The sequence below is a fragment of the Cydia strobilella genome, chromosome 9 (assembly GCF_947568885.1).
Source record: "Cydia strobilella chromosome 9, ilCydStro3.1, whole genome shotgun sequence".
Lineage (NCBI taxonomy): Eukaryota > Metazoa > Arthropoda > Insecta > Lepidoptera > Tortricidae > Cydia > Cydia strobilella.
In genome coordinates, this window is record NC_086049.1 from 7,478,205 (window position 1) to 7,503,053 (window position 24,849).

At 41.7% G+C, this 24,849-nt stretch overlaps 1 protein-coding gene across 1 annotated transcript in view; it reads left to right on the forward strand.

The window, feature by feature from the left end:
* LOC134744184 (protein yellow-like) overlaps positions 1-24,849 on the forward strand; it is a 67,199-nt gene that overhangs the window by 35,820 nt on the left and 6,530 nt on the right. Inside the window, exons 3-6 of the mRNA XM_063677904.1 lie at positions 3,123-3,320; positions 10,356-10,500; positions 21,095-21,281; positions 21,763-21,957. Coding sequence (XP_063533974.1) covers positions 3,123-3,320; positions 10,356-10,500; positions 21,095-21,281; positions 21,763-21,957 — 725 coding nt within the window. The remainder of the gene's footprint in view (positions 1-3,122; positions 3,321-10,355; positions 10,501-21,094; positions 21,282-21,762; positions 21,958-24,849) is intronic.

Below are 24,849 nucleotides of genomic sequence, written 5' to 3' on the forward strand. Positions count from 1 at the left end.
TAGGTTGTTAGTTATTTTTCATCACACTTGCTCGAAAATAGTTATTTGTGCAACAAGAGAGGAAAGTTGGTTTTTCTTGCGAGTGTTTATTTTGAGTCCCGAGAAAGCGAAAGATTCTAAGGTAAAATCTTGAGCGTAGCGAGGGACTCAAAAACACGAGATGTAAAATAACTTTGCACACATAATTTTTCACCTCAGTAGTAAGAACATATTAAATAAAAAGAAGAACATATTAAATAATAAAAGTATGAAGTTCATGGCCTTCACTAAATTAAAAAGCTACATTGTTTCACTCCCTGGAGTGAGGAAAGTCGCACTTTCCTCACTCCAGGGAGTGACGAAAGTAGGCTTGATCGAGCTGCTGAGGTGAAAAGATCTTTTTTTCATGCAGGTGTACTGAAGGGTAAAGGCCTATATTGTTCCCTCGGGAGAAATGGATGTGAAAAAAAGCTATAACTTCCTTTTTTTAACTAAGTATGTCACTAATTCATAATTAACAATTATTTCGCTTAAAATTTTGTTTTTTCTTCGCAAGTGTGATGAAAAACATTGTGTGTAACTTCGGGGGTAAGAATATTGTAAACTCAAGTCTTTAATTCAATCCAGCCTGAGGCTGTCGCGAATTATAGACCTTGTTAACAAAATTTCGCTTACCCCCCTCGTTGCACAATGTACTATATTGTTAATTACCAACAAAATAATTTTTGCAACGTCTAAATTAGTTCAATAACTAGACCGATTATTGATTACACTACATACACGGCATCATAGGAAGGATGTGAACCGTTCAGTATATCCTCATAAAGATACAAGACATAGATAGTAAGCCTATTAAAATAAAACATATTATAATAAAATAACTGCATAGCATAGTAAAATAATGATGAACATGCATAAATATATAACAATAATTATTAGAGTTTAAGAATAAATGGTACCTAGTTATTAAAATCTTAGATATTAAAGGTTATTACTAGGTTTAAATAAGAAACTGAAATGTTATTAATTTGAAATAAACAGTTTTGATTGAAAATTACAAAAAATTAAAATATTTAGGTATTTAATTTACAAAGCCAACTTAAGATAACAATTAACAGTAAAATTGGTAAGAAATCAATACATATAGGTACCAAGTACGTGTTGTTGTCGCCCTACCTGACACTGTTTCTACAGTCTGCAATAGAATTTAAGGCCATTGATTGAGGTACCAAGGTACCATATACATGTTGACTCAGGAAACGTGAGCAGGCCCAACCCTGAGCATTGGGTAGATACTCGTAATAAGCTGCTGTTTGGTACCAGAGGGCCTACGGCGATAAATGAAAACCGAATTTTCTTCATCTGCCTTTCTATCGCTCTTGCATATTAGTGAAGGAGATATAATAATGGCTCAAAACTCTGCACCACCGTACTGTATAGGTATACTTGAGGCGCCAGCAGCTTGTTTCCGAACCTAACAAAACAATGTAGTTGCTTTTCTCAGACATCGCGTAAATATTGATGATAATAACCACATGTTGCAGGTGCAATAATGTTTTGATCGTTGTTATTGCTTTTAAGAACGTATTTATGTGGCCTTTTTTCTAGAAAATCATTAAACAAACCTCGTTGGTGTAATAATTCCTTACTTTCCTCATTCTGTAGTTATGTACATTTTGTGTTTTTTGCAGTCAAAAGGATATTATAGCATTGATCAATACAAATCGATATATTTGCAAGTATCCAGTATTTACATATTTTATATCTTGATTAAAAAGTAATTATGCCAGACAGCTGAGTATAGGTACTGTTTCACGCATGCATTAAAATAATGCTGCAATTAACAAAATATTTATTAATCCAACGCAGAAATTATTTAATATACAAAGATCCTTCTGAGCAACTGCTCAACTGACAAGTCAACCGACAAGGAGTGACCTGCGATGCGAAGATAGCCAAAGGCGACTAATAACATATTAACAACGCACATGTATGTAACTAAAATTAACAACATACCTACTTAGTTTACAAAGTCATCTATTTATTACGCACAACCGTGCGAATATTGCGCCGATTTCTTGCGAATTTTGATTTAATTCTCGTATAAGAAATATAATATAAAAAGGTCAAAAGGGCTCTCTAACGCCAATGACCTTCGATCTGAATCCCTTCGTTTTCTAATGTTTTTTGTAGCTTATCATATTAACAGCAACGGCTTTAATAAGCAATATAATTATTTACTTCAAAGTTCATTGTCTTCGAGATATTTGGCATCAAAGCTGAACAACTTTAGGCCAAAAAACTGGTTTTCTGGCCTAAACTTTTTTGTGTTAATTAGGTAGTTTAAAATTAAAATCTGACACGTTTTCGAGACGTTAAAGACGAACCCACATATGTAGATTTCGTATATGTAAGATCCTTCACAGCAATCGAGTTAAGAAAAAAATCGGACAAGTGCGAGTCGGACTCGCCCACCGAGGGTTCCGTACTTTTTAGTATTTGTTGTTATAGCGGCAACAGAAATACATCATCTGTGACAATTTCAATGTCTATCACGGTTCATGACAGACAGACAGACATACGGATAGTGGATTCTTAATAATAGGGTCCCGTTTTTACTCTTTGGGTACCGAACTCTAAAAAGTGTTTTTTTAGACAATGTTTAAAAAGAAAACAAAAAAATCATTGATTTCAAAATCTGGTAGACGAGAATGGAGATAAAAGATTGAAAAACCGATAGCCGTTTGTCTTATAATTCTGTAGTGCAAATGTAGGAGATATGACTCAAAACTTGTCAAACATCGATGAAAACCGTGGGCAGCCCCTTAAGTTATTTATATTTATTTATTTAAACTTTATTGCACAAAATATATACAACAATGTACAAATGGCGGAATTAATGCCAAATGGCATTCTCTACCAGTCAACCATAGGGCCAAACAGAGATACCTACAATTGGTTCAGAGAGAGAAATATATTGAGAGAAATTAAAAAAAGCAAACTATAAACTACATAAATAAATAAAAAATATATATATACTACCACATTTTTATAAAATGCATACTATAAAAATAATAATGATGAATTTTATACCGTATAATTTCCTAGTATTTTAAATCTCTAACAGATTTTTCTATCCACAGGCGTACCCTGACTGGTCGTGGCACACGGCCGGCCGCGGCGACATTAACTGTACCGGGCTGGTGTCCGTGTACCGCATCAGGGCCGACCGCTGCAACCGTCTCTGGGTCCTGGACGCCGGCGTCGTCACCAGCCTCGACGACTTCCGCCGCGTCTGCCCCCCCAAGATACTCATCTTCGACATGGCTACCGACCGCCTGGTGAGTTTACGCAACTGAGTTTGACAACAATGAACCAGTTATTTTGAAGGGCGTTTTTAGAAAGCTGCGAAATTACTGTGATTTCCTTGTGGTGCATGAACCTACACGGTGTTTTGCTGGATTCCGATAAGTTCGACATATCTTAGCCATATTTAAGTTGTACATTTGTTTAGTCTAGGTCTACTTAATTTTGATAATAGATTATATTATTATTTGTTATTGTATTGAAATAAATAATTAAAGGTTACATGTTTTTATGGTTTTATCTTAAAAGATTAATAGTATTTATAATACCTAAGATAACTGATCCGTGACACGTACTTGCCTAATTAGGAGGTACGTAGTCGAATATAATAAACATTTCCGTGGCTTAACTATCCGTCGCTACAATTTGTGTAAGAAAGGCGACTAACTTTTTTCTGTCACGACGTGATTTTATCAAAAAAACAGCCAGCCAACATGTTGCACCTCTGTCTATCTCGTTCAAGATCAAATGCGATTTTAGTACTGCCAAGGTCGCGCACTCGTTTCATTCGTTCGAACTGTTACGCATCACGCACAACACAATAGCGTTCATAGCTCTACTTTAATGGTCATTAACTTAAAGTATCTACATATTGTATAGCTATAGGCAAACATACTTAAATATATTAATTAAATTGTACGTTAAAATCTGTTTGTTCCGGCCAGAGATGAGTAAAAAATAGTTAAGTAATATGAAGCTTAAATTGCACTTAACCTCTGCATAATAAGTTACATTTTCGGGCATTTACGTTACGTTGCACGTTGGCAAAAAGGAATGGTTAGTTCGTGACCAAACAATTCCGTCTAGTGGCGAGATTAATTTTGACCGTGATTTATATAATTGCATAAACAGTTTATCATGAATTTGATCTGTAAAGGACCGTTATGAGGTTCTGAAAATGCTCTATATTTTAAAACAATGCAATGTCTTTAGTCATTTGTATAAGTAGCGGTTTTGTAAACGATATAGATGTTAGTAAGAATAAGGTAGGTAATCTTATACCTTTAAAAAAACAATTATTGTATATATCTATCTTTATATATATTTCGGGGATCTCGGAAACGGCTCTAACGATTTCGATGAAATTTGCTATATGGGGGTTTTCGGGGGCGAAAATTCGATCTAGCTAGGTCTTATCTCTGGGAAAACGCGCATTTTTGAGTTTTTATATGTTTTCCGAGCAAAGCTCGGTCTCCCAGATATTTATTAGTAAAACCAAGTAAAACGAAAACCATATGATGGTCGTAGGTAACAAAAGGATGCTCCAAATTGCAGTTACCTATACTCATAAGTACCTTTAACATAAATCAGCATGGGTATCGTAGAGATAGACCAAGGTAAGTCTGCAACGATTTTGATAGCACACGCAGTGCGTTATTTTTATTTATACGTCATAATTTTATAGAAGTTTGACATTTAAAATAACACTTGCTCTGCGTTTGCTATCAAAATCGTTGCAGACTTATCTCGGTCTGACTCTATCATATTTAGGTACATAAGAAAAAAACTGCGGCATATGTGATACAGCAACAGTGCAATTTAATTTCCCTATCAAAATATGTTATACGTAATATGTATATGGTAGATCTGTGAAATAAAAAAAAGGTACCGTAAAATCAGGTAATTTTAGTCCACAATTTACAACTATGGTCCAAATTCAAGTTCCAGTAAAATATGTATAAGTATCTTTTATAGTATGTTGAGTATATAGTATAGAAACAGCATTAGTGTATCTAAGCTCCAAAATAAATGTAACGAGCACAAATCATTAAGGCTCGTTAAGAATCAACGTTAAAAACTGGACCATACCATAGTTGTAGTTAAGGACTATAGTTACCTGATTTTACGGTACGTGTAATTTACAGTCTGGTCAGCAAATACTGTAGGTACCTATCTACAAAAGGCGGCGCATACATAATAAGTATTTGATTAGTTACCAAGAAAAAAAAATTGTGACTGTTTAGCTCATATCTGATTATGTCGAACTCAATTAATACATTATTTATCACAGTGTACTTATATAATTCTAGATTGTTAAGACATAACATAATACAATATCCGGCGGAGTGGTTACTTAAAAGGACTTGCTGTAAATTTATAATATAAGCCTAGGTGAAAGGCACCGCTTGCGACGTTGGAATCCTGTTACTATTATCTATCAATCATTCATTGTCTAACGACTTCTGGTAAGAGTGGGCCTAAAACAGGAAAAGGAAACATCGTGACCCCAACTGTTACCCCCGATACGGTAAAAGGTAATATCGTGTTTGAATATCTTTGGTCATCTATATATACCTACAATAAAATATTTTTTCTAATTTGCACTGCTCTTGCCTTGAGATGTCAGGTGTAAAATATTGCCTGGTTCATTATTACTAATTTAAACAAATTTAAACTATCCAAACGAATTTATTATAGTACTTAAACATGGAATTTCAAATGCATATCTTTATAGATTAGCTTATGCTAATAATAATTAAGGTTAACTAGCGTACTAGTGCTGTTGTCTGAAAATACTTACATAAGTGGCCGTTATATTGTTACTTAGTTCGTTGGTTATTAGAGCTATGCTCTTGGTAAATAGGAGATTTTAGATTACATGTGGCTGGTTTAACGTCAATATTTAGGCCACTTAGTCAGAGGTTTCAAAGGTTTTTTTCTAATTAAACGAATACAATAGTTAATAGAATTACACAACTTCCTTTGGGAACAAATCCAATTATTTTATCAACAATTTTTTGATTTATGTTTTTAAGTAGCCTCACTACTATAAGTACAGTGTGGAAGAAATTAATGGGCCCTGGATACCTTAAAACCAATACTTAAACCAACACTATACAACACAATACAATACTTATACGTTAGCTCATTTTACTTAAATGAAACATTCTTTTATTTTTTTAAAGAAACTAAACTGCATTCAGATTGTTTTAATTCGCTTTCCTCGTCCGGGAATCGTACAAGCCGGGGCGGGTCACTAGTAATTAAACATACAGGATATTTATATAGGGTCACTATGGTAATTACATACAGGATATTATAATTTACGGGGTGAATATATAGGTCATACTAAGCGACTTTTACTATGGGACCAATCCCGAAATCGCGAAAAACAAAAAGGCTGTTTCATACTATTGCAGGTGATTAAATAAACAGCCTGTATTTTTATGTCGATTCACATTATTTAATATTTGGGTTTCATTAACTAAAACAGCGGTACAGAAAGATAACGACTTAAAAAAAAGCATAATAAGTTTGTCTACTCTAAAATTGTCTACCTTCTCTAAACTACTAGAAAAATTGCACCTTTCCTATGGATGAATTAGCCGCATAATGGAACCATGTAAAATTAATACATATATATACTCTCCCGGCCGGTTTTGACCACGGCGACTGCTTCAACTCCGCTGCTGAAGACGTTCATGTGCCCGCGTGGCTTGCGTAGCCGATCTTATTAACAAAAACCCGTGCACACAACGGGCAGGTAAGGACACCATTGTTATAATTATACCTGACAGCCGCTGGTGGTCGGGCTTTCAGCTCATCCCGTCTGATGTCTAGTTCCATAAGTCGACGGGACTCAAAGTCATCAGTTTGTTTAATGACAAAAGATCTCCATACAGGGCGGTCAGCCGCCTGCTTCTCCACAGAAATGGGTCAATGTTGCAGTTCTTCATGTGGCGCTTAAGCACATCTTTATGCCTGAGAAGTTGCCCGCCGTGTTTTTGCTTGCCCTCCTCCAGCTCCGAGTAAAAGATGCGCTTAGCCACCCGACTCTCTGCCATTCTTGAAACGTGGCGTTGCAACGAAGCTGTCGTCGCATAATATAAACTTCGATCGCACCCACTTTGGCTCTTTGCAAAACTTCGGTGTTCCGCACACGATCGGACCAATAATACATATACTTATGTATTAAAGTGATTTAATCTGTAGATAAATAAACATTTAACATTCGATTTTTAACGTTACATGGTCATACTTCAATGATGATGAGCTAGTAATCAGTTGTCCTGTCCATTTTACCACTTCGTCTATAAAATCTGGTTCGAAGTACAAGTGGTCAGCGATGCTATGGTGGATATTTCCTTAATTTGGAGCAAAATAGGACCATTTAAATATATAACGTGTTTTAATTTTGATAGAATCTGATGAAGGTGATTTCTGTCAATTCGGATCTAGCATAGGACACGCATTGCTCGCATATTTGAAGGTGATCGCGATATCATGCGTGGCGCCGCCGGGCGCCGGCGCTCATTCCTAATATTTTTTTTGTGAGTGCGTAAGATAATGAGCAGGACTAGAATTCTATAATTAAAGTATGATTAAGTTGTTAAGTATAAGAGCTTGCACAATCCATTAATTGGACAGCCTTAAATATCCCAAAGCTTATACAACCTTTCCAATTATTTATAATAAAAATGCTTCAAAAGTGGTTTTGTTCAGATAAACGTATCAAAAATTCTTGTTTTACTTAATCACTTGTTGTTCGATATCGTTTATTTGGTTAAATAAGTCACTTAAACTAATTGTTCTGCACGTGAAAACTAAAAACTAAATCCCTGAGGACCTATTTACGTTAGTAAAATAACAGAAGTATCTGCTTTAAAAGCTACACCTTACTGCATTTTTGAATTAATTTGCAATCATAATAATATAATATGTACGTTGCAAGAACAAAGCCATTCGCTTTTTATTGAATAAAAAAACCGGCCAAGTGCGAGTCGGGCTCGCGCACGTACCATTACGGCAAAAAAACCACGTTTGTTGTATGGGAGCCCCACTTAAATATTTATTTTATTCTGCTTTTCGTATTTGTTGTTATAGCGGGAACAGATCATCATCTGTGAAAATTTCAACTGTCTAGCTATCACGGTTCATGAGATACAGCCTGGTGACAGACGGACAGACAAACAGGAAGACAGACAGACAGCGGAGTCTTAGTAATAGGGTCTCGTTTTTACCCTTTGAGTACGGAACCCTAATAAAAACTAGTATCTTTAATTACAATACGGATGTAAAAATGAGTTGACTGAAAGTACTGGTCACTCGTATGTACGTCCCACGATCGACAGCTCACGGTCGTCGAGGTCGTTTTCTCATTATGTGCAGGGCGTGGCGTTGGATCGTATTGCAATGACCGATACCCGTGATTACACGCTTGGCCCATTGTGCCTGCATTGATTGAGCCCTATGCCCAACAGACGATTAGTGGCTTTGGACTTACAACAGGTGCAGGTTTATTGGTAAATATTTGTTTATACCACAGACCAATTACCACACCAATAGTGGACAATTCTAGCTCCACAAAATACAAGCCAAGATACCATCATCTAAATATTACAGCTGTCATATCTGTCTACTTCCATTTACTACTGAATAAAAACCTGGTCCTGGAGCCTTATCTAAGTTTGTGTTACCGTCTAGTAAATGATATTTATTTGCCCAGCAAGCGTGGTAATATGCTTTCCTGACCTTTAGATCATAATTTTCCGCGAATTAATGTCTATGGTTATACCTACTTCGCGTGAAAGTTCTTCGCAGTTCGCACGACTTTACATGAAAATGAAAATTGTTTTATTTCCTTGTCAGCTTAATCTACAAATTGCCATCAGTGGTTGGGACTTCCTTTTAGGTGAATGAACCTATATCAGGATGCCCCGCTCCTCTATAAATATAACAGTCTTTTTTATTTAGGAAATATTGTAGGTATACATGATGATGATGTTATTTATAAACTACTTATAATTTTAACTTATAATTTAGGTATTTATGGTATTAATTAATGTTCAAACCTAATTAAATTACTTACTTGAATACTGTGCTTGTGATGAAGGACATTTTTTTTTTTAATTTATTGAATAAGGAAGCAAATTACAGTGTTTTAGATCATTACAAGACCCATCGTAGGCAAAACCTTATGGAGGTTTGTGTGCCGATGGGGAGTTCGAGAATAACATAAAGAAAAACAATATTATATCCTATATCCTATATCATCATAAGTATGATTCTTAGTATACATAGCTTGTGTCGTTAGTTTTTAATAAGTGCATTTTAACGACTTTTTTTATATGTTTACCATTTAAATATTTAGCACAAACAACTTCTGGCAGATCATTCAATATTTTAGGTAATATATATGTGTACAGCCTAGTTCCATATATGTTGTTATATTTGGGTATACAATATTTGTTTTGGTTCTGTAGACTTCTTAGTTTTGTACATCTTTTGTGTTCTTTTAGTTTAGTAACATGGTGATATTCTTCTGTTAGTATGGCTAGTTTACACATATTTTGAACTGGGAGTAAATTACAGTATTTGAAAAGTTGGGAATAGTCTGTTTCGTACTTCTTTTTGATATGCTTAGGTACAAATGTCTTCAATAATCTTATTTGTAAGTTATATATTTTTTCTATATATGTTTTATAGGTTTTACCATAAGTACTCAGAGCGTAACCGATCACAGAGTCAGCAAGGGCTAAGTACAACATACGTAGGGTTTTGTACGGTAGCTTATATCTTAATGTTGACATTTTACTTAGGATGGCTCTCAACTTATCGCACACATAATTAATGTGCGGTCCCCAGTTGAATCCGTGGTCGATTATTAACCCAAGGTACATGTGCTCCGTGACCACTTCAATTTTTTCACAGTTACATGTTGTGATATTATGCTGGTGCAGGCAGCTATGTTGGTGTGCAAATACAGTAATATTATGAGTAGTTTTATTGTGAGCTGAACGAATATGCATTATCTTGGTCTTTTGGGCGTTAATTACTAAACCGACATATGTGTGTGTGTGTGTGTGTGTGTGTGTGTGTGTGTGTGTGTGTGTGTGTGTGTGTGTGTGTGTGTGTGTGTGTGTGTGTGAGTGCACGCGTGTGTGGATTAGCGTATGTGTTCAGCCAATATATTTATGTACAGTTAATAATTTACGCACATAATTATTAAATAGGTACTTATTAATTTGTTTATGCTTATGGTTTCTAAATTGCCGATTTATCGGTTGCAGGTGCGAAGCGTGTACTTCCCCCGTGAGCTGCTGCGGCCAAGCTCCTTGCTGACCAACCTGGTACTCGACGAGACCCGCTCCAGCGCTCGCCTCGCCTCCAACTGCGATAACATCTTCGCCTACATTAGTGACACTGTCGCGCCAGGTATTTTGTCCTTGTCGTATGTAGAGCTTTGTCCTCTTCGTGACCTGTTGACCAAGCTCCATGCTGACCAACCTGGTGCTTGACGAAATCCTCTCCAGCGCTCGCCTCGGCTCCAACTGCGATAACGGCTTCGTCTACATTAGTGACACAGTCGCGCCAGGTATGTTATTCTTGTCGAATGTAGATTGTAGAGCTTCATCCTTAGCGGCGGATTTGCTGTCTTGGCCGTCCTAGGCCCCAGGCCCTGTAGTAATTATTAGTCCCCCCTTTTTAAGCACCCATCATATAAAATCACATTTAGAAACGGGTCTATCGCGAATTTATTTTGTTTCCTTTATTTACCGACGTTTCGACACAGGTTTCACTGGTCGTGGTCGCGGCTAACTGACGTCCCAGCAAAATGTCAAAACAGAGATTTGTGTGACTACCCCACGAAAAGTGCATTTAAAGTTCGAGGTAGACATCACATTTTCTAACCACCCACTACACATAAAAGTTAATTATTGTCAATAGTCCGACACACAACACTCACAACATCCGCGCACACATCCGAAGATAGATCCCTTGGCTTTAACTTCTGGATCACTGGTCCCCAAGTTGCCGATAAGACAACATATAGACTGCCACCTTACTGCCGCCCCTAATGTCTTGCCACCCTAGGCCCGGGCCTACTGGGCCTTAGGGCAAATCCGGCACTAAATTCATTCTCTTCGTGAGCTGGTGACTAAGCTCCTCGCTGCCTACCCTGGTGCCCGCCTCGTTCCCCAACTGCGTTGTCTTCGAAGACATAGATGATGCTATCGCACCAGATATAATGTAAAGAAATATTGATTGACAAACAACTTTTTGTAATTTTCGTGTTTGGATACACATCAAAGATACTCGATTGGTATTAATTGGATCTTCTTCGTAGTCCGTGGAAGGCAATCTATCGTCATGCTTGAAACCACTTTAAAACCTTGCCCCGACTTGTAACTTTCGTTTTTATCACGATAATAGTCGACAATCTCTAAGCGCCTGTTATTTAATATGAAGATCACCTAAGTAGTTAAAGATCGAATTTTTTAGATATATATTAGTTAAATATCTTCAGTATGCTTTTGCGTTCTGACCAAACTAGAAACTAGAACTGCAACAAAAAAGCAAAGGATGATCTGATTTAACCACCGTAGTAGGTATACATAAAATTGACCATAAAACTTTACTGAAAATCATGAAATATACCTACCATGATCACAAGTGAATAATAAGAAACGATAAACCAATTCATGTTAAGGTTAACGTTTAACTATATGCGTGCCATAACCAATAATCTCGATAATTTTGAGTTAATTATTGATTACAGTTTTAATAACAATCTATTGCTCAAATATCGATTACTTAAGCTTAATTTAGGATCGTTAAGTTGTCGTTCATATTTAATCCGTAAGTGGACTATTATTTATTAATCCATACGGTATGACTTCTTTGTCACGCTTTTCTCTGATGTAGCAACGTATAAGTAGTACTTAATGAGTTCTCACAGTAATAGTGGGGGTACCTATTCGTGTCACCTGAGGTGTTGTAACGATTGTATAGGCAAACGATATCATTAAACATTAGGGTTGCTGCATGCACAGAAGCATAGGAAAAAGATCCCTATAAATATAGTCTGGCAAACCCAATTTGTCAGGAAATAAAAAGAAAAAAAATTATACTCATCATCATGTTTGAATTGAGACAGTCCCAGGCTAAACCATATGGAGGTAAAATTTAGTGTTAGAAGTGAGGGAAATTCTTCAAATTTTGTGGTTAGATAAAGCTAATTGAGTTCTACTTTATCACGAAGTTCTTTTGCAGCTTCTCCCTAGATTTCTATACTATTTAATTTCTTTCACTTTTCGTATAAATTCACTTTTTTAATTTCAGGCGTTTTTTTACTCTAAAAAATTATATCTTCTTTTTCTTTCTTCTCTCCTAACGTCAGTCGATTGCGTAATTGGGTCAGCTTTGTGCTCTTTAAGGGACTTTTTGTCCCATATCGATCCGACCTTTGGTTCGGGAGATACAGGGACTCAAAGTTCAAACTTTTGGTAAAAAGTTTACCCCATTTGCGGTTGACGACGCTGGTAGATTTCAGTTTCAAAAAATCATATCTTCTGTTCTTGTGTAAGTAAATTCAGGATAGTGGGTTATTTGGATTAGGCTAGTTGAAAGGAATTCAAATCCATTTGAATTCTATCTTTGGAGTGTATAGTTAATTAGTTATTACTTTTTTTGAAAGATTGCTATTAAGTTCTTTAGGCGCTAAAAACAACAAAACATAAGTTGGTTTTGTGTTAGGAATTTAATAACTCGTAAAATATTGAATATTTTTATTTCAAAAATTAGAGGTAAATAGAGCATACTTAGAGCTATTTTTTTGACCCAGGTTTGAGATCTGTAGCTCAACCAGGAGTGACGCTACAGCCCGTCGCATAAGAAAAATTTAAGTTTGTTTTTGCGATTTTGGTTTTGCTGCGACTCCCACTTGACCAAAATAGTTAGGTTAGATTAGGTCTCTGGGTTTTCCACCTATTTCGGCGAATTCCACCCCGTAAGGGGTGGTTTTCGCGTGGTAAAAGTATGGAAGACTCCGCGAAGGGGTCGAACCCGGAGGGGGCTCCAACTACGGGGCCCCATAAAGGGGCTGTAGGGGCGTATTCTCCGATCTTGCCCTACTGTGAGGAACCTATGGAGGGCCAGGACATGGCCGAGGCCGTCTCTTACAAGAGGCCCCATGAGGGGGACCAGGACCAGGAGGACCTGCACCATGAAGCTCATGGAAGAGGGCCTAAGATTAGCACCGGGCGGAGGGGTAGGGCCAAGGCCGTGGGAATGAAAGCCCCCAAATCCCACTCTACTGGCCTGTCAAAAGCCAAGGCCAAACTGAGGGCACATAAGGAGGACTTCCTTTTGGAGGTGCGGGACGCCCAAGGGGTGAAGGGGATGGTTCTCCCTCTCCCCACCTGCCGAACAAGGTCCCAGGGGGACAACAAGAAGAAGGAGGATAAGGAGCCGCGGAGGCTGTCCCCGTCCCCGTCCCCAAGCCGAGAAAGTGGAGTACGCAGCCGCAGCCCGCTCCCGTACACGGACTACGCGGACTACATTGAAATACTGCGGGATTCGACCCATATTGTCTTAGAGGCTGCCGGGAAATCCGGCAACCTAAATGGACAAGTCTGGGGTAAAATGAACCAGGCCTGCCGGGACATATTGGCGGCCACGGACTGTCTGGCGGATAGACAAGAAGGCGAGGAGTTGCGGGCCTTAAAGGCTGATAATAAGAGAATGCGGGAGCAACTTGCTCAATGCCAGACCGAGATGAAGGCCCTTCGTAGAGCCTTTTCTGAGAGGGAGACCCGGCCCCTAGCACAGGCCCCGACGGCTCAATCCGATCAGCTTCCGGCGGGCTTCGCTGAGGCCCTCGCTGAGGCCCTCAAGGAACTGAAGGAGGACCTGAAGCAGGACCTTACAATTACCATGGGGAACATGATCTCGGCCCGCACGGGCTATACCCCCGAGCCGGTCCCCCGCCCCCCTCTCGCGGCGGACAGAAGTAAGACGACTGCGAGTCAGCCCACCCCCCAGCTGGAACTGCTGCCTGAGGCACCCCCAAGGACAGAGACACGTGCGCTGCCCGCTAGGCAACCTAGGACCCCTGCGGCCCAGCCTTCGACACCAGCGGCCAAGAAGAGGGCTAATTCTGCTCCCAGGCAGAAGATGGCGAAGGAGCCCAAAGCCCCCCCCTCCTCGCAGCCGGCAACTAGAACACAACAGCTTAATGAGTCTTGGACGCAGGTTATCAGGAAGGGCAAATCCGGCAAATCATCCAAGCCCTCCCCTCCCCCCGCCGCTCCGGCCCGGAAACCGGCACCTGCGGGCCCACGAAAGCTGGTTGTGCCCTCTACGGCCGCGATTGTGGTGGCCTTGAAGCCGGAGTCTGAGGCGACATACGCCTCAATCATGTCTAAAGCCACCACATCGGTGAACCTTGCTGATGTGGGTCTAGGGCACGTCAAAGTCCGCAAAACAGCTGCTGGAGCCAGGATAATTGAGGTGTCTGGGTCGGACAATGGCAGAGCGGCTGACGAACTTTGTCGAAGAATGGCGGAGGTGATCGGAGATGAAGCCCGTGTATACAGGCCCACCAAAATGGCGGACCTACGCATTTCTGGCCTAGATGAGGCGGCCACTCAAGAGGCGATCGCGGGAGCAATCGCTCGATTGGGCGAATGCCCACCGAATGAAGTTAAGGTGGGAAAAATTAGGGCCCAATATAATGGAACAGGGTCGGCACTGGCACAATGCCCTATAACAGCGGCCAAGAAAGTCACTACAGCGGGTCGACTACTGATAGGATGGTCCTCGGCCCTGGTAGTGGCGCTGGACCCGACACCGATGAGATGCTACAGGTGTATGGGCACGGGGCACACCAGAGCACTGTGCCCTTCGCCAGTGGACAGGAGCAGCCTCTGCTTTCGGTGTAGCAGGCCGGACCACAGGATAGTGGACTGCAAGGCGGAGGCTGCCTTTTGCTCTGTGTGTCATGCGGCCAAACGTCCAGCGGAGCATATAATGGGTGGTTTCTCCTGTGCGCCCCCACCAGCAAAAGGTAAAGAGGCTCTTCTGAAGACCCAAAGAGCCCCAATGTGTAACGCCGACCAACCGGCCAGTGAGGGACAAAGTATGGATCTTTAATGCCAGTACACCCGTATCTGGACATTTTACAGTGTAATGTCAACCACTGCGCTCGTGCTCAAGATCTGCTCATGCAATCCACGGCGGAGTGGGGCATCTCCATAGCGGTGGTGGCGGAACCATATTTTGTTCCTACCCAAACTAACTGGGTGGGGGCCACAGACGACAGGGTAGCAATGATGGTACCGGCGGTGGGTGACCCGCCCCTTACGCCTATAGCCCGTGGCCGGGGATACGCGGCGGCAAAATGGGGTGAAACTGTAGTCGTGGCATGTTACTTTTCCCCCAATAAACCGCTTCGCGATCTTGAGCGATTCCTAGAAGAGGTCGGGAATATTGTGAGGAGAGCGAGCCCCAGCCAGGTGCTCGTATTGGGCGATTTTAACGCCAAAAGTGAAGCTTGGGGCTCGCCCCTCACAACCCCAAAGGGAGCTGCCCTAAGGGACTGGGCGGTGGCGACGGGTTTGGCTGTCCTGAACCAGGGCAACGCCAATACATGCGTGCGACGGCAGGGGGGGTCTATTGTCGACATATCGTTCGCGACCCCTGCCGTCGCCGCGCGTATAACGAATTGGCGGGTCCTGGAGGAGGTGGAGACCTTGTCCGACCACCTCTATATACAAATGAGGGTCCACAATGCACCGGTAGCCCCACCGATGCCCGGCCGAAGTAGAAGAAACTGTTTTCCTAAGTGGAAAATATCAGAGCTGGACCGCGAGATGGCGGACGAAGCCGCAATGGTTGAGGCGTGGAATAACCCTCCTCCAATAGCGCTAGGAGTGGATGAGCGTGCCTCACGCCTCCGCGAAAGTCTGCAATCAATATGCGACGCAGCAATGCCACGTGCCGGACGACCTACAGCAAGGAGGAGTGTATACTGGTGGTCGGAAGAAATCGCGGCCCTCCGTGTCACCTGTAACGCGTGCCGCCGCGCATATAATCGATGTCGACGGAGGAGGCATACTGAGGAGGAGGAAGAGGCAGCATACCAGGCCCTCAAAACGACAAAAGAGGCTCTCAACCGGGAAATTGCCAAAAGAAAGGATGAGGCGCGGGAGGAGTTTCTGGCCACACTGGACCGGGATCCATGGGGGCGACCGTACAGGCTTGTACGCAACAAAATGAAGCTTGCCCCCCCTATGGACTCCCTGGAACCGGAACTCCTCACGCGAATAGTGGAGGGCCTCTTCCCACCGGCGCCCGACTTTACACCGCCGGTAATGTCGATCCCCCTGGCGGAACCAGAGGGTCCGATGGAGATCCCCGTGATCTCTGATATCGAGATGATGAGGGTAGACATCCGCTTAAGGGGATGTAAAAAGGCTCCTGGGCCTGACGGGGTACCTGGGAAGGTCCTCCCTATCGTACTAAAGCATCTCGGAGACCGGTTTAGGGAACTATTTGATGATTGCCTGAAAGAGGGCCGGTTTCCGAGATGCTGGAAGGGGGGTAGGCTATGCCTCCTCAGGAAGGAGGGCCGCCCGCCGGACAGTCCCTCCGGATATCGGCCGTTAGTACTCCTTGACGAAGTCGGGAAGATGTTGGAACGCATCCTCGCTGGCCGCATTCTCCAACACCTCAGGAACGCCGGCCCGGACGTCAGCGACAGGCAGTTCGGTTTTCGGGCGGGGCTGTCCACAATGGACGCACTTTCCTCTCTTAGGAAATTTAGTGAAGATGCAGCGGGGAGAGGGGAGGGTGTTGTGGCGGTGTCCCTTGACATCGCCAATGCCTTTGGCACCCTCCCGTATACTGTGATTAAGGAGGCACTTCGGTACCACGAAGTGCCTCTATACCTGAGTAAAATCGTGGAGCACTACCTATCTGAGAGGGTAGTGCTCTATGAAATGAGAGGGGGCCGTCGCGAGCGCGAAATGGCCTGCGGTGTTCCACAGGGGTCAGTCTTAGGACCTCTCCTGTGGAACATCGGCTACGATTGGGTAATAAGGGGGGCACAGCTTCCCCGCATGTCCACCATATGTTACGCGGACGACACGATGGTGGCTGTGCGGGGAAGAGAATTGGGGGAGACCCTGAGGAGGGCGGCGGTCGCCACAGAACTGACGATAGGCCGCATACGCCTGCTTGGGTTAAGGGTGGCCCTCCATAAGACAGAGGCGATAGTCTTTGGGGGAAAAGGATGGCGCCTGCCCGCCGGCTTGACGATCCAGGTGGAAAGAGAACCTGTCCAGGTCAAGGCCAACATCAAATATCTTGGCTTGGTCCTGGACAGAAAGTGGGATTTCGGGGAACATTTTACCCGACTTGCTCCCCGAATTGTGGGTGCGGCTTCTGCCCTAGGCAGGCTGCTGCCCAACGTGGGAGGACCGAGTGCCCCATGCCGCCGCCTCTTTGCGGGGGTTGTAAGAAGTATGGCCCTATACGGGGCCCCGATTTGGGCGGACCGGCTGTCGAGCGAGAACAAATCCCGGCTCCGGCGACCGCAAAGGGTGGTGGCCCTAAGAATAATTAGGGCCTACTCAACGGTATCCCATGCGGCAGCGTGTCTCCTCGCTTGCACCCCTCCGTGGGAGCTCGAGGCGCGGGTCCTAGCGGAGAGATACGTGTTGAGGGCGGAGGCCAGGGCTCGAGGAGAGCGTTTAGACCCAGAAGTGTTAGAGCGGGCAGACCGAGAGGCTAAGGTCAGGCTCCAAGAGCTATGGGAGACCGGCCTGGAGGACTCCCTCTATGGAACACGCACCATAGGGGCAATCCTCCCTCATATAGAGGCGTGGTTGAAGAGGGAACACGGGGCCCTATCATATAGGGCAACGCAGGTGATGACCGGACACGGCTGCTTCGGTCATTACCTGCACAACATAAAGAGGGAAATGGGGCCCCAGTGTCACGAGTGCGGCGACCCTGATGACACGGCCCAACACACCCTAGAGGTATGCAGTCGTTGGGAAGGGAATCGCCGCGCTCTTGCGGCAGCAATAGGAATGACGGATCTCTCGCTGCACTGCGTAGTTGCGGCCATGCTGGGCAGCGAGAGGAACTGGAAGACGGTAATCTCCTTCTGCGAGGAGGTCATCTTGCAGAAGGAGACAGCGGAGCGGGGGCGCGAAGACGCGGCCGACGCGCCCCCGCTTCGGCGCAGACGAAGAGGGAGAAGACGTGCGCAGTACGCCGCTGTAAACTGCGTCCTCCCTCGGTAGGGCTAGTGGGTTGGGGGCCCACATTGCACGGTCCTACACGTCTGGGGGGAGAATCAGAAGCGTCCCTGATTCTCCCCTCCCTTGGCGCGGGTTCCCCGGTGTAAGACCGGGAAAAGGCGGGGGGCATGGTGGAAGAATGAATGCGCGAGCCCATGATGCCCCCATACAACGTCTGAGAGGGTGACGCCGCAGGGGATGTTAGTGGGTATTCTCCTCCCCATCCTCTGGTTAGAGGATGTACGGGAGGAGCGAGTCCCACATACCACCCCCCCCGGCTTCCCCAGCCCGGGGGGTGAGATGCGTAAATGCATTTACCCCTGCGTAAAAAAAAAAAAAAAAAAAAAGGCTAAACCATATGTTCATAAAAGTTGCATGTGAAATCAGAGTAGGTAGTTAGGTAGTACTTAGTACATCATCTGTGAAAATTTCAACTGTCTAGCTATCACGGTTCATGAGATACAGCTTGGTGACAGACAGACGAACAGACGGACAGCGGAGTCTTAGTAATAGGGTCCCATTTTTACCCTTTGGGTACGGAACCCTAAAAATGAAGTTATGAAGTTAATTAAATAGCAATAATATTGTCTTCGGTTACCGCGATAGTTACTCATGAAATAAAACTATGAACTAAATAGCAATGTTTGACAAGCGCATACGAAAGGCTAAACTAGTTTAAATGAACAAGTTTTGGGAACAAATCAAATTATTTTATTAAATATTTTTGATTTGTGTTTTGGTCACTTTTTCTTTAATATATGACATCTATTACAGTTTTTAGTTTAAATGACTTCAAATGACTCGTACTGTCTGTTAATACGAGTACTGTGTAACTCGGGACGCACAAAAAGTTAATAATAAGAGGTGTGAGGCCACGGCTCGCGTTCAATTAATTTTATTACTATCAACACCGATTGAAAAACGTATCGGACTTAAGAAACTTAACGTACATAGTTCGCAAAATAAGGATTCGAGGATTTTATGATTGAATTGTATGAAAGCGGTGTTGCAGATTATTAAGTACCTAATTGCTAACTGATACGAGTATGATTCCAATATGATTCAAATATCGGTTTGATGCCGGTCTAAATTCTGATTTGCGCTAATGAAGCTACAACTACAAACTTCAACGCACTCGTAGTAGTTTTCCGATTTCAGTAAATATATTTAGAAAGAAAGAAAGAAAGAAAATACGTTTATTTGACGCCACAACATAGTACATAAAAAAGAAAGGCATGCAGACAAATATCAATATACATATATGCACCATAGACATACATGAGTCAACTTCACAAAGTAAGCGTTAAGTTTTTAATTTAATATGAATGCATGTTAAATTAAGTACATGCGCCTGTTGTTTCATGTGAAATTTGCCAATTTACATAGGTATTTGCTAACGGCAAATACAGACAACTGTGTGGGAAATTTGTCTCAGTGCTTTGTAGGTATCTACTCGTTACTTGCCTACGTGACTCGCGTATAGCAAAGATAGATATAAATGCGTATAGGTACCTCCTTGAGGTGCTTTTCTTGCTTTGTACCTATATCCTCGCTTCTACCAATTTACAGTTTAAAACCACTGATAAATAGGTGCTGCTTCTGCACTGCTTCGGTATAATTGCATTTAAGGAATAAAATATTAAACCTAATATTTAAATAAATAACGCTCTCTCACAATTTTTTATTTTATTTTACTTTATTAGGTACAATACAGATATCGTGAGAAACATACAATCCAAAACAAGTGTACACAGCATGTTTTACAATTCAGCGGAAATGTTACAAGTTAATTTAACTATCATAGATACATGAAATAAAACTATGAAAACGGATTATATCGCGTATATTGAATTTATAATACATCCCGACGTTTCGAACTCTTTACAGCGTTCGTGGTCAACGGGTGAACGCTGTAAAGAGTTCGAAACGTCGGGATGTATTATAAATTCAATATACGCGATATAATCCGTTTTCATAGTTTTATTTCATGAGTAACTATCGCGGTAACCGAAGACAATATCATAGATACAGTTAAAAATATCAGAGAACAAATAACTATCTAAACATTACAATATAAGGGAGTTAAACTACATTATTAAGGTTAAACTACACAAATGAAACAAACATACAGGGTTAAAGCAGATGTCATCAGTCAGTGAGAGAAGAGGAGAAGATGATGGCAGCCAACCATTTCTTAAACCTAGCAATGTGGGGGTAGAAAATATCAATGCTCCTACCGCAACGATCATCGGCTATTAAGTCATTATATTGGCGGCACATTCTCATAATTGGATTATAGAATGAAGTATTGTTTTTATATACTCTGAGTACGAAAAGTTTAGTTGTTACGACCTCTAAATCTAGGTGTGTTAAAAGTAATGGATGATAATAGTGCAACCGAATCAATTCTAGAGTGTATAAGACAATGAACGACATTGTCCCGTGAGGTGAAATCTAATGTAAGTATTTGGTGCTAGGTATTAGTTTCCAAGTGTTTACCGAAGTTTATACTGTATGCCTAAGGACTAATATAACCAAAAATTACCTATCATTTAATATTAAAGTATCCAAATTCATTATGCTGTATGTATGCGTAAGGACTAGGTATATATAATACCCAAATGAGGATTTGTAAAGCCTGATTTATTCAGCTTATAGTACCTATCCAACGCCTAACGCGATAATACTTTCTACTTTGTGCTTATTATTCCTATTTCTAGGTATCATCGTGTATGACGGGCACCGCGACAACGCATGGCGCGTGACCCACGCCTCCATGTATCCCGACCCTGACATGGGGGAGTACGACATCAACGGGGAAAGGTTTACGTTGATGGACGGCATCGTCGGTCTGGCGCACTCGCCGGCCCAGGGTCTGCTGTATTACCAGCCTTTGGCCACTGACAGGTGAACATGCATTTTGAACATGTGCACATTGGTTAGTATGCGTTTACGAGATAAATGCTCTGGGCTAAGACGCAGAGAGACGCTCATATCCATTTACCCACCCTGACCTGAAAATGACGTCGAGTATGACTTCAACGAAGAACCGTTGAATCTGGTGGGCCACACACTCATTGGCTCGATGTCTATAATCTATTACCAGCCATTGTCTGCCGTCAATCTAGTTTCAATCACAGTTCACTATGGGTATAGCCGATTGGGATAAATGGAAACATAGGCACCTAACACTGCCAGCCTACCCTAACCTAACCTACCAGCAAGTACAAAATAACATACAAAACACACACGCACAAACTACAGAAGTTTATGCGCGTTTGAAAGTCGCATCGAAACCACTTACTTTTCTATCAGTTAAATTACTATGCCAAAGAGAATTGTATAAATTATATTTGCCAATATTAAATTTTGAACGATTACTTTCCAGACTATTCAGCGTGTCCACCGCAGTTCTAGCGGCAGGCCCCCCCGCCGAGGGCACCGACTTGCCCGTGAACCTCGTGGGCCGTAAGTCCTCGCAAGGGCTCGGCATCGCCGTCGACCCTCGCGACGACACGATCATCTTCAGCCCCATCGTCGAGACGGCCATCGCTGCTTGGAATCCTATCAGCAACTCGCATAGGTTAGTACGGATACATACCTATATTCCGAAAATGTCAAATGACAAAAACAGATTTTCCGTATTCCGTATTACGATTATTTGTAGGTACACCAACTTGAAACTAGATAAAATGAGAATAGGGTATTTTGAGAATGAGGAGCTCATGTACACTTACTAAAATGATTAGGAACCTTACCTTAACACAATTAATTATACCTACATGGAAGCCAATATCTCAAGTAGAACACTAACCGACAAATTTATAGGTACCTATTGTCTTCATCGGTCTCTCACGCATCGGCCTCCACAGTCACCAAACCCGCTGTCTAAACAGCAATGCAAAAATCGTCTGCAATAGATGCAAAGGCCTGTGATGATTGTCTTCATACTGTGAGCCCTGTAGGTACCTACTTATTCCTTATAAATTCATTAGAATGCACGAATATGGTAAACCGGTTTTATAAAAAAAATCGTTTAATTCAGACCAGGTGATCCATGTTTTTGTAAGTACACTAAAAAAACTTACACACTATACTTATATAAAAACACTTACAATTTAAAACTAGGTTAACATTAACGGCTGGGAGCAGAAAGGAACGTGGAAAGAGGAATGTGAGGCGGCAATCTAAGCGTTCAGACAAAGTCCACTGGAGGCCGTTGCTACTGCCGCGCACGCGCTTCAGCAGAGACGCTATTCTTCTACGCCATTTGCGCCTCTGCAAAAATGCCCGAGGTGCTTCGGCAGTTTCAACAGCATCCTCAGGATGTTATTGTACTGAACTCTCAGCGTATTATAGGCCCTCTGTGTAAATGTTGCCCACAGACTGCACGTGTAAAATGTTTGACAATATGCCCTGAAGAGCGTCAACTTTACTTGTGTGTTACAACGTGCAAATCTGCGGGCAACCATATTGCCCCTTACCGCCATAGCTAGCCCTCCTCTCACGCTCCAGACCCACATCATCCTTCAGGTCTCCGGTGAGCATATACCCCAGATATCTGAAGCTCCCACCACTTTGAGGGGTACTCCTCCCAGCATGATAATAGGCGCAGTCAGTTCTGAGTTATACTTTGGAGTCCTAAAAATTATGATTTCACTTTTGGTCGAGTTGACCTAAGACCATACTGCTGTGACTGGTCGTATGCCTATAGCCTAGTGTTAAGCTCATTTTCATTACAAAAACATAGAAGATGGGAAAATATACCTTTGTAATATTGAAATCCTTTTCAGTCGCATATTTCGTTCGTAATTCCACTAACTATGCTGACAGATGAAACTTGAAGCACTTAATCAACACTTAATTCCATGTTTTATTATTTAACACTAGTGTTTCTCGTTAAATTAACCCTTGTTTATAACTTAGAAATAATCAAAATAAACTTTACAAAAAAGGTTCAATATCAAATTAAGGAGACTGACAGCTTGACAGGTGGATGTCGAACTGACGTTTAGGTGCTCCTGGTCTCAGAATAATGACTAAAGCGTAGAAGTCGGGCAAAAATGCTTCGCAAATTTGTATACCCGTACTTTACTTCCTTACGAATTAGATAATGTGCCGAAAAGAGATGCATATATGCTTGTTATTTCTCATTTACGTACGGTGTCATAAGTTTGATAATTTGCTAGGGATGTAACTGTGTCGACTTTTTATATCGATAAATTATGCATGTTTATGTGCCGTGTAAAAGAATAATCACGAAATTGGCAAATTGATAATAGTCTGGCTAATGAAAGTTGAACCTGAAAAAACGCGGCAATTTCAAGAAATCTGTAGCAGGCGGCTCGTTGAATACAAGGATTGCATGACTTTTACTTTTTATAATTTTCATATTCTAAAAATAATTAAAAAGTATAAAAATTATGCAATCCTTGGAATCAAAGAGCCGCCTGATATGAGGAATAATACATGTACCTAATATAGCTTTTATCTCATTTGAAGTCTACCACTCAGAACCGTCTAACTATACCTCTCGTTTTTTTATCATTAGAAAGAAGGCGAGCGATCTTAACGTGTCGTTTTATCGAAAAACACTTTGAAAATAAGTCCCAACAAACATAATATACGATCATTTACATACTTTTGCTTTCATAAGTAAAATATTGCTGGTTGGAAATGGTTTACCGTTTTTTCTAATGCTAAAAGACTAAGGATAGTTTCTAGTCATGTACCAAATAGGAAATGAAAAAAAAAAGCGTTCTTGTAATATTTTTTTTTATTTAATATTGCGCGAAACTCGGCGTAGGTGGCGCCACTACCACAATCTGAGGGTCTATCGCGAAACAAGAAAATCGAACTTTCGTTATCTAACATCTCTGTCACTCTTGCGTATTCGAGCGATAAAGAGGCAGCTAGATAACGAAATTTCGGATTCCAGTTTTCTGGTAGTTCCCCTGAAAACTTGTCAAAAACCTGTTAAAGGTACAGTATGAATAAGTTACTATACGGTGCACTAAAAAAGCTAGTGCTGCACTCTGGTGGCAGAACATTGCAGTAATATCCCCTGTTCCTCGTCCTTTGGAAATCTGAAATAAAAAGTTGAGTTTTGTGAGATAGGTAAACCAACAATATTAATAAAAGGAACATTCATCAATGATCATTAATGTCTTTTTTATTAGGGTTCCGTACCCAAAGGGTAAAAACGGGACCCTATTACTAATACTTCACTGTCCGTCTGTCTGTCACCAGGCTGTATCTCATGAACCGTGATAGCTAGACAGTTGAAATTTTCACAGATGATGTATTTCTGTTGCCGCTATAACAACAAATACTAAAAAGTACGGAACCCTTGGTGCGCGAGTCCGACCCGCACTTGACCGGTTTTTAGTATTATACTATAGTCTGGCAAACACAATCTGTCAGTAAGTAAGAACAAAGAAAACTATAAGTTCAGTCGAAGGCAAAAAGATCGATC